Consider the following 13,574-nt stretch of genomic DNA (forward strand, 5'->3'; position numbering starts at 1 on the left):
TTCCTTGTGCGGAATAGTGGCAGTAATCAAGCTGGAGAGTCGTATGTCGTTAATCTTCCTATGGCGAAAGTAATTTTGGGGCGCCATCTTCACTGGCCCCCAATCTAGTACCTACCTACACCATTGCCTACTTGGGTAAGGTTGGAGATCTTGGTGTTTCAACCTTCCCCAATACAGGTCTCTCTGCAGTGGCGATATTACTGGGCCTCAAAGGAACTACCTAGCGTGGGCAAAAGAGTAACCATCTTGAAACATCTGATCTTCTATATCCGAATCGAGTCACTGATGTTGAACCCCATTAGGTGACCTTCAGGGCTCCAGGAAGGATCTATTAAGAATAAATAGCTAGAGATTCTGCTGAACGATATGGATGCAATTCATCAACCACTTCAATCTAATCCAATTCCCTCAATACATCAACTGATCTCCCGATCAACAACATCACCATCAAAATGCAGTTCATCACCGTTATCATTGCTACTCTGGCCGCCGTTGCCACTGCTACCCCTTCTCCCGATGCATTTGAGAAGCGCACATGTGTTGGTAGTGAGTTCTGTCTATAGTAGAAGGAAAGGGGAACAAATATTGAAAGTGTAGTTGGCTGACACTCTGTTTAGACTACAAGGTTGCCTGCCAGCCCAGTGGCCCCTCTTGCTGCGACGGCTGGCGATGCGTTGGTGCCACTGAGTGGAACGATGGTGTCTGTATCCCCAACTACTAGGGGGATCGATGTTGGGAATGAATGTTGAAAATTTGGGGCGATTGCGAATTTGTTAGCATACATGTTCTATAGATGATAGATCTATACAGTTAAACGGGCTGGACCTGTTTGTTGCACCATTCAAGGCTGACTAAGCAAAGAACAAAGAACCAACTTGAAGAGACAAATCAGAAGAAAATAAGACGATGAGAATACTGTAGACTTCAAATATCTCAATGCCTGAATCTTCTATCTAGATCTAGCATTATTCCATATGCTTTTAGCCATCATCAACGTTTACGTTATCCAAATCCCCACAAATCTGACAATTCTCTTATCGATAAGGCGCGCGTCAGGACGCGAAAACGATCGCAAAATGGCCGTCTCTCATCCAGAAACAGAGATCATGCCTCCTCCGGACGATAGGCCGTACCGCACTCCAGCGCAATTACCCTTTGAGCTGATCCAACATGTTGGAATCTTCTTTGAGGAAGAGATGTGTCCGAACCCCCGGCACTTGACTCTGGGACGAAACCCCGCTAACAATTTCCCTACAGACGATCAAGGACTAAACCTGTTGTATAACACCCTGAGCTCGGGAACATACGCCTCTCCAAAGGTGTTTTCGCCTTTGCCACAGCATTTAGCGCTCGCAGTCACCTTCCTCGTTCATCCATCAACCACAACCAGCGCCAAAAGCGACCAGCTAGAAGACCCGGCTTTTCTAGCTCTGCGCCTCCTTCGACTCCTCTCCACCCTCGTCAGCCCTCAGGATTGCGGACTCAACCATGCATTCACCTTTGCACACCAGGCGTTGCGGTCTGGACGCCAACATCGTACACTTGAAGAGGAAAGCGATTTGCAATCCCCGGGGCGCGGGCTATTGAATGTGAGACTAGCCCTGGAGGAATCGCTGTGGTCGCGGGCGGAGGACTTTTGGCATGCTGTAGGCTGGGCTTTCAATTGCTCGGTGCTTCATCCCGAGCGCTGGGAGCGGTGGCAGATCTGGTTGCAGTACATGTGCGACATAATGGAAGATGATTGGGCACATCGGTTGAAAACATACGAAGAGATCCAAGCCCGCAGAAAGGCCGAAGCACAAGAGGCCGAAGAAGTCAGCGAAGAGAAAGTGACACCTAAAAAAGCCCGTAATGCGGCATCGGACGCCAAACAGGCCGGACAATCCAAAGGCAATAGCAAAACTGGTCATGCGTGGAAGAATGTTGCTCGCCAGGTGAAATCCGACCAAAAAGCCGCCAAGAAGACAGATCAAGATCGCGATATATTCCGGGAAAGCTTGATTTTCAAGTTTATCAACGCCAGTACCGACACCGGACGAAACCGACGGATTTTGAGAGCTATTTTTGCAGACGGAAGTACCTTTTCGGTCAATGAGTTCCGAAAGGTGTTTAAAACTGAGTTGAAGGCTCCGCCAACGCCGGATCAGGTTAAGAAAAGAGAACGTGAGGTCAATATCGACAAGGATCAGTATGGCGATTACATGACCCCAGAGATGGACGAAGATGACGATGAGGAGCTCACGCCCGGGCCAGCCCGACGATCGAAGCGCACGAGACGGGGGACAAGGACTGGAGCCGCAGCGCAGCCAGACGATGCAGCGCAAACATCTCTCCCACAACATAGCGCCGGACTTGCGCCAATGGGTGGCATCTCATCTCTTCGTTTGCGCAAACGGCTCTTTGGAATCCTTTCCGATGTCTCCAATCAGCTCCCCCGCGAGTTCATCGACTGGTTTGATCTCTACACATTATTCGCGGACTTAATCAGTGTCCAACCTCTGCCGATTTTCCAGGCTCTCGTTAGCCCATTCATTCTCCCCGAATTCACAAACGAGGAACAATCCACTCTTTGCGAAATGATGCTTTTAGGCTTGCGGGAAGCTTCTGCTCCCTCTCTGAAGTCCGAGGGCTATCTTAGCCAGGAGAAATTGGAGCTTTGCTTCCTCCCCTTTGCCGCAGCTACCAATAGCGTAGTGAATAACACGAAGATGTCTATTCTTCTCGAGGCAGCGATTATGCTTTTGGGAAACGGTGGATTTTTAACCGCCACGCCATCCTTCAAGAAAGCGGTTGAAGATGGAATCATTCGGAGAAGTGAGCAGACACAAGATGGCCTGATGTCCAGTAAAAACAGTCGAAACCTGGAACCACTTGAATTCTCCTGGTTGCTGGAAAGCCACGAAAGACTCACCTCTCTTGCCGGGCTTCTGCCAACACAGGCTCAAAAGTAGGCATCTTGAGGGTGCCGGAGGATTTTACGACAGCTATGATCTTTATGACCTACATATTTATGCTAGCTTTACTCAGACACATTTGCAAATACCATTGAAGCTGTTGGCGAAGTGGCCTTAGCCAAGAGCTATGTATTAATACCTTTGTATTTTTCCAATGTACACAGGTGCCACCAGTTGACCTGACAGCTAAACATTCAGCATGGCGCCTACTCGAGTGCTAGTACAAACCCAACCTCATTTAGCTAAGCATCAAATAAAACTATTAACTAGCAGTACGTAAGAGGCCCGAGTTGAGAAGCATAAAAAGTTGATTTCCACGTGAGTTTAGAAAGGTACTCATAGCTATCTACAAGGTAACTTCAAGTTTCACTTGACAAAAGGACGTAGTAGCGATGATGAATGAAATACAATTCTCCGAATCGCCAGCGCAAATTGAACATTGGAAGTCGGATATGACCAAGAGGCAAGAAGAGACAAGAAATCCAGAAGAAAACAGGGGTGGGGAGGGGAATGCAAGATAACATCCTAAGTTGAATGATAGGGCTCGGATGAGACAAATAATTATGGAGGCGGCCGAGGTCCAATGATCTGGCGCCTGGCACCTCCAATGCCAAGTCCCTGACCACCACGATTCTGGTTGTCTCCACCTAGGTAGCCGTACTGGTGAACATCCCAAGACTGGCCTGGGCCTGAGCCATGCGAAGTATCACGAGCAGCAACCTCGGTCTGCTTCTGATTCTCTTCCCATTCGCGCTGGCGCTCACGTTCACGCTCCATTTCACGCTCAAGCAAAGACTTGGAAGCCCAGCCACCTGCCCGTGTCTTCTCTTGGGAAGCTTCACGACGACTGTTCTCTGCGTCGACCTCACTCGTTGTGCTGTAGTCTCGGGGTCTGTGAGAAGCAGGAGTGGGTGCTGCGGGTGCTGGGTTTGAGCTCAGAAAGCGGTCGGTACGGTTTGAACCGTGATTAGCAGTGTATGCTACGGGATCCGGAAGAGGACGGGGTGCAGGAGGAAGAGCTCTGGCGGGAAGTGCTGGTGCTTGTTGTTGGGGTGACCCGGGTTGTGGGAGAGGCCGAGGAGGAGGTGGGGGACCTTGTTCTTCGAAATCATCAACATTCTCCTCTGTTGTTGGTACATCCTGGGTTTTCTGCCATTCGCCACGGAGGAGACGTCGTTCTTGTTCTAAAGAGGAAAGGCTATAGCTCGGCTTAGGAGGCACGGGCACAGGGCGTCCGCTGTTGCGGCTGCGAGATTGAGAATCCTCTTCTTCTTGTGGGGGCCCTTGTCGCTCAGTCGAATACTGGCGTTCTCGCTCCTTGGCTAATTCCAGCTCGCGCTCAAGTTCCTTGATGCGACGACTATCAGCGGTCTCGTCCGTTGATGTAGCTCCACTCGGAGAAGCAGTGGTCTGACCCGCCTGGTATTGGCTTAGGAATTGACCGTTGAGACGGGCATCGTTAGACTTCCGTCGACGCTGGCGGTCTTCTTCGTGCTGAACCTCTAGGCGCTCTTCGGCAGCCTTCTCCTCCGCAAGACGGCGCTGCTCCTCTACCTCCCATCGACGCTTTTCCTCATCCCATCGTTGTTTCTCGTTCTCAATTTTTTGACGTTCCTCCTCTCTCTGGCGAGCAGTCTCCTCCTGCCATCTTCGTTCTTCGTCAGCTTTGGCGCGGGCCTCCTGCTCTTCAACTTCTCGATGAGCCCGTTCCCTCTCCAGGTTCTGTTGACGAGTGATCTCCTCCTCTTCCTTTCTACGTTTCTCCTTCTCCGCAAGACTAGGGACAGCCGGACCGGGGGTCGTAATCTGTCGCCGAGCACCAAATGCGACGCCTTGATTGCCTTGGCTGGCCCCGCCCATGTAGCCGTACTGGTGAATATTCCATGCTGGTGATGTGTTTGACTGATCGTCCCTCTTACTCCAAGAGCTAAAGGATCCAGATGGTTTGGCAGGGACTCCAGGTCGGCCGGAGTTTGTATCGCTGACATTGCTCAAGGCACGGCCAGTACGAGTATACGATCCTGGAGTTGAAGAGCCTGTCGCATTGGGGCTCACAACCCCCCGTTTACTTTGTGGGCCGACAGCAGATGGGAACTTGGTTGGCTGCAGGGTATTTGCTCTCCGACTGAACGCAGCCAGGCACTGGAGAACTTGCGCAGGATCCTTCGCCTCGTAAAGATCAACAGTAAGAAAGACGTCGTGCGGAGGAAGGCTCAGCGGTGCCACTTGGCAGGCACGGAGGAAGTGCGAGATATTTTCCATTTGTACGAATGGCATAGACGACTGCTTGTACTTGACGCCGGGGGACACAGCCATGTTGACCAATCTAGTGGACAAGGGGTTAGTTTTGGTCCAGGTTCCAACTGCATGCATGTCTACCTGCACAGCTGAGCAGAAGAGTATAAACACTCAAATAGATGGAAAGACGCAATTGAGACTCACTTGCATAGCGCCACACCATCTTTCAATCCTTCCAGTAGATCGGACGATGGGAGTTTCTCGCGCAACACATTTTCGATCCAGTCGCGTACCTCCGCGGCTGCCTGCGGGGTATAGCGGGACAGTCGCATGTTGCGCAAATCCTTATCCAGCGAAGTTACCGACGCCATGATGAATCCCTGACTGTGTGTTTGCAATCCGAGCCAGCAGGTGAGTGGTGTTGGTGTCGTAGAATCGCAAGGGACAAGAGTACGTATCCCTTTGCGGGCGTGTGCCTGATCGGCCCTAGAGTGGAGACTTGGGTACGGGTACAAGAGGATAGAGTAAAAGCAAAGAGCAAAATCCAATTAGAAATTTGATGAAAAAAGGGCACCAGACTTTGAGATCCTAGTGACTTGATCTTCTCCAAAAATCAAAATGAGTGAGTCTGGGAAAATAGGAAGTTTCGAGGGAAAGAAGGTGGAATGGAATGCCCGGGGCTGTGTTTATTGGGGCCGATGACGTTCCAAACGTTCTGGCTCTTTTTGCCCGCGGCTTTTTTTTTTCTCCACGGCTTTGGTCATCCACTCTACACAACAATAATCACAATGGTCAACAGTCTCTGGTTCAAGTGGAAAGGCCTTCGGCTACCCTGGCGGAAATCTTACCTAGTCGGTTAGTATTTACGGTCTTCTCCTTGGCGCTTTGCCTCCGTATTATGCTAACCAACACCCGTCACCTTACAGGTCAGGATCTCGCCGGAAACACATTCTGGGAATTCAAAGATCAACTGAACGCTGGCCGATATAGACGAATTGTGAAATTTGATCCCAAGACACACTACGGAGATGTCCAAGTTACTCGTGAGTCGATCGCGTTTGGAAAACATTACGCTTGTGGCCTACAGTGGCAAGGCGCGCTGTGGAAGAAACCATAACACCAATCAATACCTATCCAGCTTGACTGACGCGAGCTCATTTAATCTAGCACAATGGCATCAATGGCTCCGATATGTCCGACCTCTTCCGCCGACTATTGAGGAACAGCAACAGGATCTGGTTCGCCAGGCGCAAATGAAAGAACTCGCCCGACTTGCCGATGAGCGCTGGGCCAGCAAACCCTCTTTCCTCGACAAACCGAAGACTCAGCAGCAGGGTGCAGGAATTACGACCACAAATGCAAACTCCGAAGCGGCTCCGATCTCCGCAGATGGGCCTTCGTCCTCCGCTCCAGCACCACAGCCCGAGTCTACAGGCGCACCCCCGAAGACTCGCAAAGAAGAGAACCCATGGGCAAAGGCAGATCGACAGAATCCAGGAGGTAACTGGCAGCCTGATGCGTGGTCCCCTACCTCTCACCGGTGAAATGTGGCAACATAATATGATTTCGGTATATTCGTGATAATCGGAGGGGGTGCAGGCCACCCGGACATCAATCATGCACAAAACGCAGATACCGTCTCTTCAGAGTTGACCTGGGATAAACCACTGTTGGGATACCATCTAGCATAGGGTGGATTGTCCCAAGTGCACCGGATCCGAGTGCCATCATCAGTGGTAAGAATATCATAGTCTAATATTCCCCGAGGGCGAAATCTTGCTACAGATGACGCGCAGCTATTTGATATTCCATACCTACGCAGCCTCTCATACCCTATATCTAATGTGGAAGAGTCTTGGGTATAATTGCTTTACCAGTCTATAACCCCAACCCCACCTACCTCAGTTTATCCATGTACAGTAGCTTTTTTTTCCGTGTATCATCTCTATTCCAAATGTTTAAAAGGTCAGATGGTCATATTTGGATTTTCAAGCGTATATGTAATCAATTCACCACCCGCGATAGCCCAGGTGCACTGGATATGTATTGATTGATTGTCGCAATCAGAACCAGAAATACGCAAGTGCCCTAAGCACTTGTAAAAGTCAGAGTCGATACAGCACTTGAGGCCAACAGTGAGATTGAATGGTGGGCTGCACATGTGCACAGTGCTGCAACCTTGGCGATGCGAAGTTCGAGCACCGCTTCAAATGTTCTGGGACCTTTCGAGTGCCCAAGTGCTGCATTCGCTTTTCCCAGAGGTAGGAAGTAAGGGAACAGAAGTTTTGAAACCTCCAAGGCTCTTCTTGCATGCACAATATGAATAGACTATCCCTGAAGACTAAAGCTACTGCTCTTCATCTGCCTAAACTCAGTAATATAGGTTATGGGCTCAAATCCATTCGCTTCGATGAACAATCGGAGTCTTCAATCCGGCCGTGCGCTTTGAGCTCCGCAGCCATGATTCGTGCTTGTTTCACTGGGTCGCCTCCCCGAGAAAAGATCAAATCAACATCCTCCAGGCGCAAATTGCCAGTCTCGGGATAAAAGAAATAGACAACCGGGATGAAGATTAAATTGGTAATCATGAAGATCAGATATGCCTTCCATTGGATACGGTTGATAATGACGGGCGTGATCATGACCACAGTGAAATTCCATAGCCAGTTTGAGCTGACACCGATGGCAGTTCCTTTTGTTCGAGCGTCCAAGGGCAAGATCTCGGGGACATATACCCAGGGCACAGAATTTATGGACATCCCATGAATGAGCATATATAGGAAGAAGAACGCCACTGAGGCCGAGGCGTAATTCTTTCCGTTCGGCTCGTCAACCTGCGATAGTAGTGCTGCGATCATAAGCATGCACACGCCCAGGCCAAATGATCCTATCATCATTGTTCGTCGCCGACCCATCTGGTCTAGCATAAAGGCTGGAAGAAGAGAGCCGATCATGAACATGACTTCAATACATCCACCCAAGATCGAAGGAAGCTTTCCGGTAAGTCCGACATTCTTTTGCAAGACGGCTAGATGAATGATTAGCTCAATCAGGTCTTAAACATAGACTCAGTGATGTACGTACTTGGCACGTAATAAACAATCATATTGATTCCTCCGACTTGGTTCATGAGCTGCATTCCCCACGCAAGAAGGACTCTTTGGCCCGTCTTGACTTCATCATTGCGGAAGATTTTCCACATAGACTGCTTACTAGCAGCACTCTCTAGCTCAATTGCTGATTGAATCGCTTGGCGCTCTTTGACAATATACTCGTCATACTCTTCTAGGTTGTAAACTGCACACAGCACCTTGATAGCCTCTTTTTCTTGACCATGATTCATGAGCCATCGAGGAGATTCAGGCAGACCGAACAGAAGAACAATGACGAAGACAGCAAAGATAACCTGAATGGCAATTGGAAGACGCCAAGCTATGGGACCCCGGGCATAGGACATGCCGAAATCAAACCAGTATGCAATGCAAATGCCCACAGCTGTGAAAAGCACCTCGGAGGAGATAAGGCGACCCCGTGTTTTGCCATCGCACATTTCTGCTTGATACCTATTAGGAGTCAGCATTATTCGGTCAGGGTAATCTCCACCCACGAAGCATACATTGGCACAGTGGAGGTCTTCATTCCTGTACCTGCACCGGTGACAAGTCTTCCGATCACCAAATGAGGCACCGTAAACGCAGTAGTCTGCAGTATTGCGCCTACAATGACCACGGCCATCGCAACCCACATCGTTCTTCGACGGCCAAGGGTTTCTCCAATAAAAAAATTGACTATTTTTTGTTAATTGAAATGATCTGTAGATATGCCCAGGCGTGGTCGGTGATCCTACTTACTGAAACATCCCAAAAGACATCCCAGGTTATAGCAGCTAACGATAATACCCTCTTCAGAGTCATTGGGATAATTGAACTGTCTTATCCAATCCTCGTTGGTTACAATACTGCTGAAGACTCCTTGGTCATATCCAAACAAGATAAAAGCCATAAGACAGCATGCCGTGACAGCAGCCTGCAGGGATTTGCCCCGTCCAAACCAGGTACGCATACTGTATATCTTGAAGGGGTTCTGTACCAGATCTCGCTATTCAAGGGCAACCCCTTGTCTTATATGCGTGGACCAGCGCCAGGAACAAGCCCAATGCACAGCCGAGCAACATCGTCATGAATGATGAGGGTAGCGTTTCACATGGTCCAATCGATGTCGCGTGTTCAGTATCCACGGTGGGTCCTGTCACTGATTCTGGGGAATCTGGAGAGGCCATTTACGCGGGATGCGGGCGAAGGAGGTCTGTGGGGGGGACTCTGGGGAACATTGAATGGTGAATACTCCACTGTGGTATAAGTCGTGACTCGTGGCGCCGGTTTTGGCAAGCCACGCGCTGTCCTGACATTAGATTCGGGAACTCTAAAAAGAGTTCGATCGGCAACACCCGAAGCGGGTTGCGGTTTCCTACTTGGGCATTAAGTCACAAGTCATGACGCGGATTAAGGATATTCCTGGTGCCTGACTTGCCTGAAATGGAAGGAACCTTTGGTAGGAAGGTGCAACCGCACTTGATCAGATACTACTACAGGGCGCTTAATGGTTTCTGAACCATGAATGATGAGAGTAACTTGAATCATGCAGACTTGTTCCACCCCTGACCTGACCTTACTACATACCTGAGATAAACACACAAGTTCACCTGGGTATCAATCAATGACGAAAAATAAAGATCAATTCTGAAGTACAAACATTGAATCATCTCCATCTATGAAATCTATGATAAATTCACTCTGCAAAATCCAACCCGACATGTGCGGAAACTTCCAAGTTTGTCCCTCCATCAAAGCCAGTTGGTACACTCCCCCACCCTTTTCAAGAAGTTTCGAGTGACTCGTGAATAGGTATTCTTGTTCACTTCTGGGTTTTCTGCCTCTTCATCAAGGGAGCTATGAAGCTGCTCCTCTGAAGCGTCACCCATCTCAATGTCACCATGCTCTGCAATTGCACTGAGAGAACCGTGGAGCTGCTCTTCAGAGGCCTCACCCATCTCAATGTCACTAAGCTTTGCAGATGCAGTAAGAGAACTGTGTAGTTGCGCTTCGGCAGCGTCGTCCATCTCGTCATCATGATTTATTGCAGCTGTATCAAGAGATAGATGAAGTTGGTCCTCGGAAGCGGCATCCATCTCGGAATACTCGTACACGTCAAAGCTAGGAATTTCTTCCTCTGCGAGATCCACATTGTAATCCTCATCGCCATCGTCGTCCTGGTTGGATTCCTCAAGATCGGGTTCTGGCTTTGCATCGATAACCCCAGAGCATCCTTCCAATTTCTTCTTCTGATTAATCAAGTAGGTGCGTCTACGGATCTTTTGAAGGATACCCTGAACTAGCCGCGGACGTTGGCTAGATAATTCATCGATGTCAATGACATTTCTGGCTTCAGCCTGAAGCTCATCGGGAATCTACATGTGTCAGTTTGGATTGTCCTACCAAACAATTCTGTTCAAATGTAACTACCTGGATGCAGCGATGGCGGACCTTGTGGCAATACTGGCACGCCTTGTGGCCCTTTTGATAGACACATTGGTGATCGGGAAATTTGTCCAGTCGGAGGAAACATCTTTGGCAAGTCTTCAAGGGTTCCGTAGTACTGACGCCAGGTTCTGGGTTTTGCATATGCATATTGGAGGATTTCTGGATAAATTTGACGATGCTGTTGTGGTCAGCATCTTTCCGTTCGTCTTTTGATGCAAGAGTGGTGCATATATTAGTATATATTCAGAGCTTACCTGAGTAGATGAAGATGAAGGCCGGTCGTTGTTTGTAACTGTAATATTGAAATGGTGTCTGAATTGAGGATCATTGAGATGAATGAGGTTCGTTCCAGATGTCTATATATGCTTGACTAGAAAGCCATTTTCAACATGGGAGTCATACGTACTGCATGGCGAAGCTTCGCAACAAAGGCACATTCTCAACGCTTGAGACATCACTGACCATCGTGGATTGTAGCAGACGATTGCCACTTCGTCATTGATGGGAGCAGCTATTCTTTGTTGAAGATGGAGATTGACGGCTTCAGTTTGAAGTGAGATAAGTGACCGTTGCAAGTTGAACAAACCAAATCAACCACATAGCTCTTCAAAAACAGATATGGCGTTTTTTCTTACTTGCCATGCTCTTTGAGTCTTTTGCTCGAAGCGGTTATCTGGACTAAGACAATGGCGATTGACTCGGTCCGAGATAAAATCGATATTCGTTATTGTCTTAAGAACAGCTCAGCGTCTTACAATGTAAAGCCGAAGCGATGCCTCCAAGCTTATTTGGGATCATCTTCCATCATATCTTCTTTCTAAGATCTAAATCATTCGTGACGATGAACCATGAATCGACACTATCACATGGTTTACACTAGTAGACTGTACTATTTTACATGTTTCATGGTCGAATTTTCAAGTTCTAACCACAATCTAGTCTGTCACAGATTGAAGTTAGAATTGGGAAATAATTAAGACTGTTTGAAACAGCGGAGAAGTATTTCTAAGAAGTTGTATATTCATGTTAAAACAAATTTTGAGCCCGAATATTGAGGCTGTCATACCCGATCAGGATTAGCGTACAATCTCAAACTCGCACTCTTACCGCTTTCTATTTCTCACCTTAAAGGAAAGCGGTGAGCCAATGTGAGCAGAATTCCCAATTAACCAGCCACAATGGCTAGCGACGAGATAGTAGAAGTGGCTGTGCTATGTCTCCCGCATCTCCCTCTCAACTGAGGCGTCGACGTGATTAACGCAGACAATCAATTAAGAAGAGTCTTTTGGGGGCGTCCTTCCTTTCGCTGATACATTTTAGAATCCCGTGGGTGCAGTCTAATTACCTCGCCATTAGAAACCGTTGCCAACACAGTCGGTCGTCTCAAAAACCTTATACGATTGACTTGGCCAGACACATTGCCATATATCCCCAGTCAAGCCTAGTACATCCGTTTTCCGGGGCTCTGCAGGTTCAAAGTCTCTGGATAAACCTTTGGTGGTGGTATTTAGGCACATTCTTCGCCAAAAAATCGACACTTTGGTCTCGGGTGTCTTCTTTCCTTCTTCTGCAATGTCTACTGCACCAACGTCTGCGCCTGCAGCGAATCCAACAACTGCTTCTGGTCCCACAAAGGTTGAAGGACAAGTTGTCGGCACGAATGGCGCAACGCAGTCCAGCGACGTTGATTCTAAGCCCATCGACTGGGAATCTGAGATTCAACTTGTCTCGTCACTAGCAAAGCTACAAGAACTGGAACGCAAGGTGTGTTACGCACGTTAAAAATCGCATATCACATCTACCCATATCTGCCAATGCATCTTCCAAATCAAAGAAAAATGCGTCATAAGTTATGAATTGAAGCTAATGTTCCTAGATCCACGAAATTCGACAGTTTGTTCCCGCTGGACTCTTAGAGCCATTGGGTCCAATATCAAGCTCAAACAAACTATCCACCAACAACCCAGCCGCTGAATCACCAGCAGTTCTACGCAATGATCTCGGTCAATCGGCAAACGCTAGATATGCCAGTCTCGAGCAGTTCCAATCCATGTGGCGCAGCCCGGAAATGAAGCCTGTTTGGGCGCACGTGGAAGCGCGACTGAAAGAAGCCAACGGTCAAATTATCCAGCCCACAGGAATGTGGGAGAAAGATTATGACGTCCTTTTTGCTGAGATGACCAAGGCCGAGAAAACCAGAGAGGACGAGCGGCTGCGTGAAGAAGAAGACGCCGAACGCACAAAAGCTTTATCTTCTGAGGGCCAGTGGACTGCCGTCATTGAAAGATTTGTCCAGCGCGATATCCCCGGTGTCCGTATAATCAAAGGACAGAACCAGACTTCCTTGGTTGTTGCACTTGCAAGAGCTGGAATGGTCTTCCTCGTTGCAGGTGTGCGGGACTTCAAGTCCTCCGATGTGTCCGGGTGGCAGGTATCTAGCAGAGTGGCGCCAGGTCGCTCCACAACAAAACTTGAGCAAGCCGTGCTCGAATGCCTGAACTCGAGGCCGCGCAAGTGGGATCTTGCTTTCTTATTAGTACGTGCAATCTTCGATCAAAGGAAAAAGGAAAACTTGACATTGGTCGTCTCTGTGTGTAATCTATTCTAACTGTTTCCTAGGATATGATCGCTTCATATGCAGATATCAAACAAACCCCCTGTACCAAGTGTACCCAACTCACCAACAACGCAGCACAACTCCCAACAATCCGCCGCGCACAATCTACTCATCCATCGACAGACGAAAAGGTCCGAATCTTCGCATTTGACGCCCTCCATTCTAGCTGTGCTTGAGAATAGGTGTTTCAAAGTCAGGCCAATCAACAAACGAATAATTGAACAA

At 48.6% G+C, this 13,574-nt stretch overlaps 7 protein-coding genes across 7 annotated transcripts; 4 read left to right on the forward strand and 3 right to left on the reverse strand.

Moving 5' to 3' along the window:
- Positions 1-452: 452 nt before the first annotated feature.
- Positions 453-721, forward strand: N7466_005084 (uncharacterized protein; the record flags this gene model as incomplete). The annotated part of the gene is made up of 2 exons (XM_057164481.1): positions 453-546; positions 618-721. The coding sequence occupies 2 exons, from the start codon at positions 453-455 to the stop codon at positions 719-721; spliced, it is 198 nt and encodes a 65-aa protein (XP_057023162.1).
- A 355-nt stretch (positions 722-1,076) lies between these two features.
- Positions 1,077-2,951, forward strand: N7466_005085 (uncharacterized protein; the record flags this gene model as incomplete). The annotated part of the gene is made up of 1 exon (XM_057164482.1): positions 1,077-2,951. The coding sequence occupies one exon, from the start codon at positions 1,077-1,079 to the stop codon at positions 2,949-2,951; it is 1,875 nt and encodes a 624-aa protein (XP_057023163.1).
- A 564-nt stretch (positions 2,952-3,515) lies between these two features.
- On the reverse strand, positions 3,516-5,563 carry N7466_005086 (calponin homology domain protein; the record flags this gene model as incomplete). Its single annotated transcript, XM_057164483.1, has 2 exons — positions 3,516-5,280; positions 5,397-5,563. 2 exons carry the CDS (start codon positions 5,561-5,563, stop codon positions 3,516-3,518), a joined length of 1,932 nt encoding a protein of 643 aa, XP_057023164.1.
- Positions 5,564-5,980: 417 nt separating this feature from the next.
- Positions 5,981-6,736, forward strand: N7466_005087 (uncharacterized protein; the record flags this gene model as incomplete). Its single annotated transcript, XM_057164484.1, has 3 exons — positions 5,981-6,047; positions 6,119-6,235; positions 6,360-6,736. 3 exons carry the CDS (start codon positions 5,981-5,983, stop codon positions 6,734-6,736), a joined length of 561 nt encoding a protein of 186 aa, XP_057023165.1.
- Positions 6,737-7,576: 840 nt separating this feature from the next.
- On the reverse strand, positions 7,577-9,254 carry N7466_005088 (putative MFS sugar transporter; the record flags this gene model as incomplete). Its single annotated transcript, XM_057164485.1, has 4 exons — positions 7,577-8,220; positions 8,277-8,755; positions 8,809-8,980; positions 9,044-9,254. 4 exons carry the CDS (start codon positions 9,252-9,254, stop codon positions 7,577-7,579), a joined length of 1,506 nt encoding a protein of 501 aa, XP_057023166.1.
- Positions 9,255-10,035: 781 nt separating this feature from the next.
- On the reverse strand, positions 10,036-11,197 carry N7466_005089 (uncharacterized protein; the record flags this gene model as incomplete). The annotated part of the gene is made up of 4 exons (XM_057164486.1): positions 10,036-10,659; positions 10,715-10,938; positions 10,987-11,024; positions 11,139-11,197. The coding sequence occupies 4 exons, from the start codon at positions 11,195-11,197 to the stop codon at positions 10,036-10,038; spliced, it is 945 nt and encodes a 314-aa protein (XP_057023167.1).
- Positions 11,198-12,304: 1,107 nt separating this feature from the next.
- On the forward strand, positions 12,305-13,525 carry N7466_005090 (RNA polymerase II mediator complex subunit MED27 domain-containing protein; the record flags this gene model as incomplete). Its single annotated transcript, XM_057164487.1, has 3 exons — positions 12,305-12,496; positions 12,609-13,268; positions 13,352-13,525. The coding sequence occupies 3 exons, from the start codon at positions 12,305-12,307 to the stop codon at positions 13,523-13,525; spliced, it is 1,026 nt and encodes a 341-aa protein (XP_057023168.1).
- Positions 13,526-13,574: the final 49 nt, after the last annotated feature.

The sequence above is a fragment of the Penicillium verhagenii genome, assembly GCF_028828195.1.
Source record: "Penicillium verhagenii strain IBT 33310 chromosome Unknown utg000005l_segment0_segment0, whole genome shotgun sequence".
Taxonomy (NCBI): domain Eukaryota; kingdom Fungi; phylum Ascomycota; class Eurotiomycetes; order Eurotiales; family Aspergillaceae; genus Penicillium; species Penicillium verhagenii.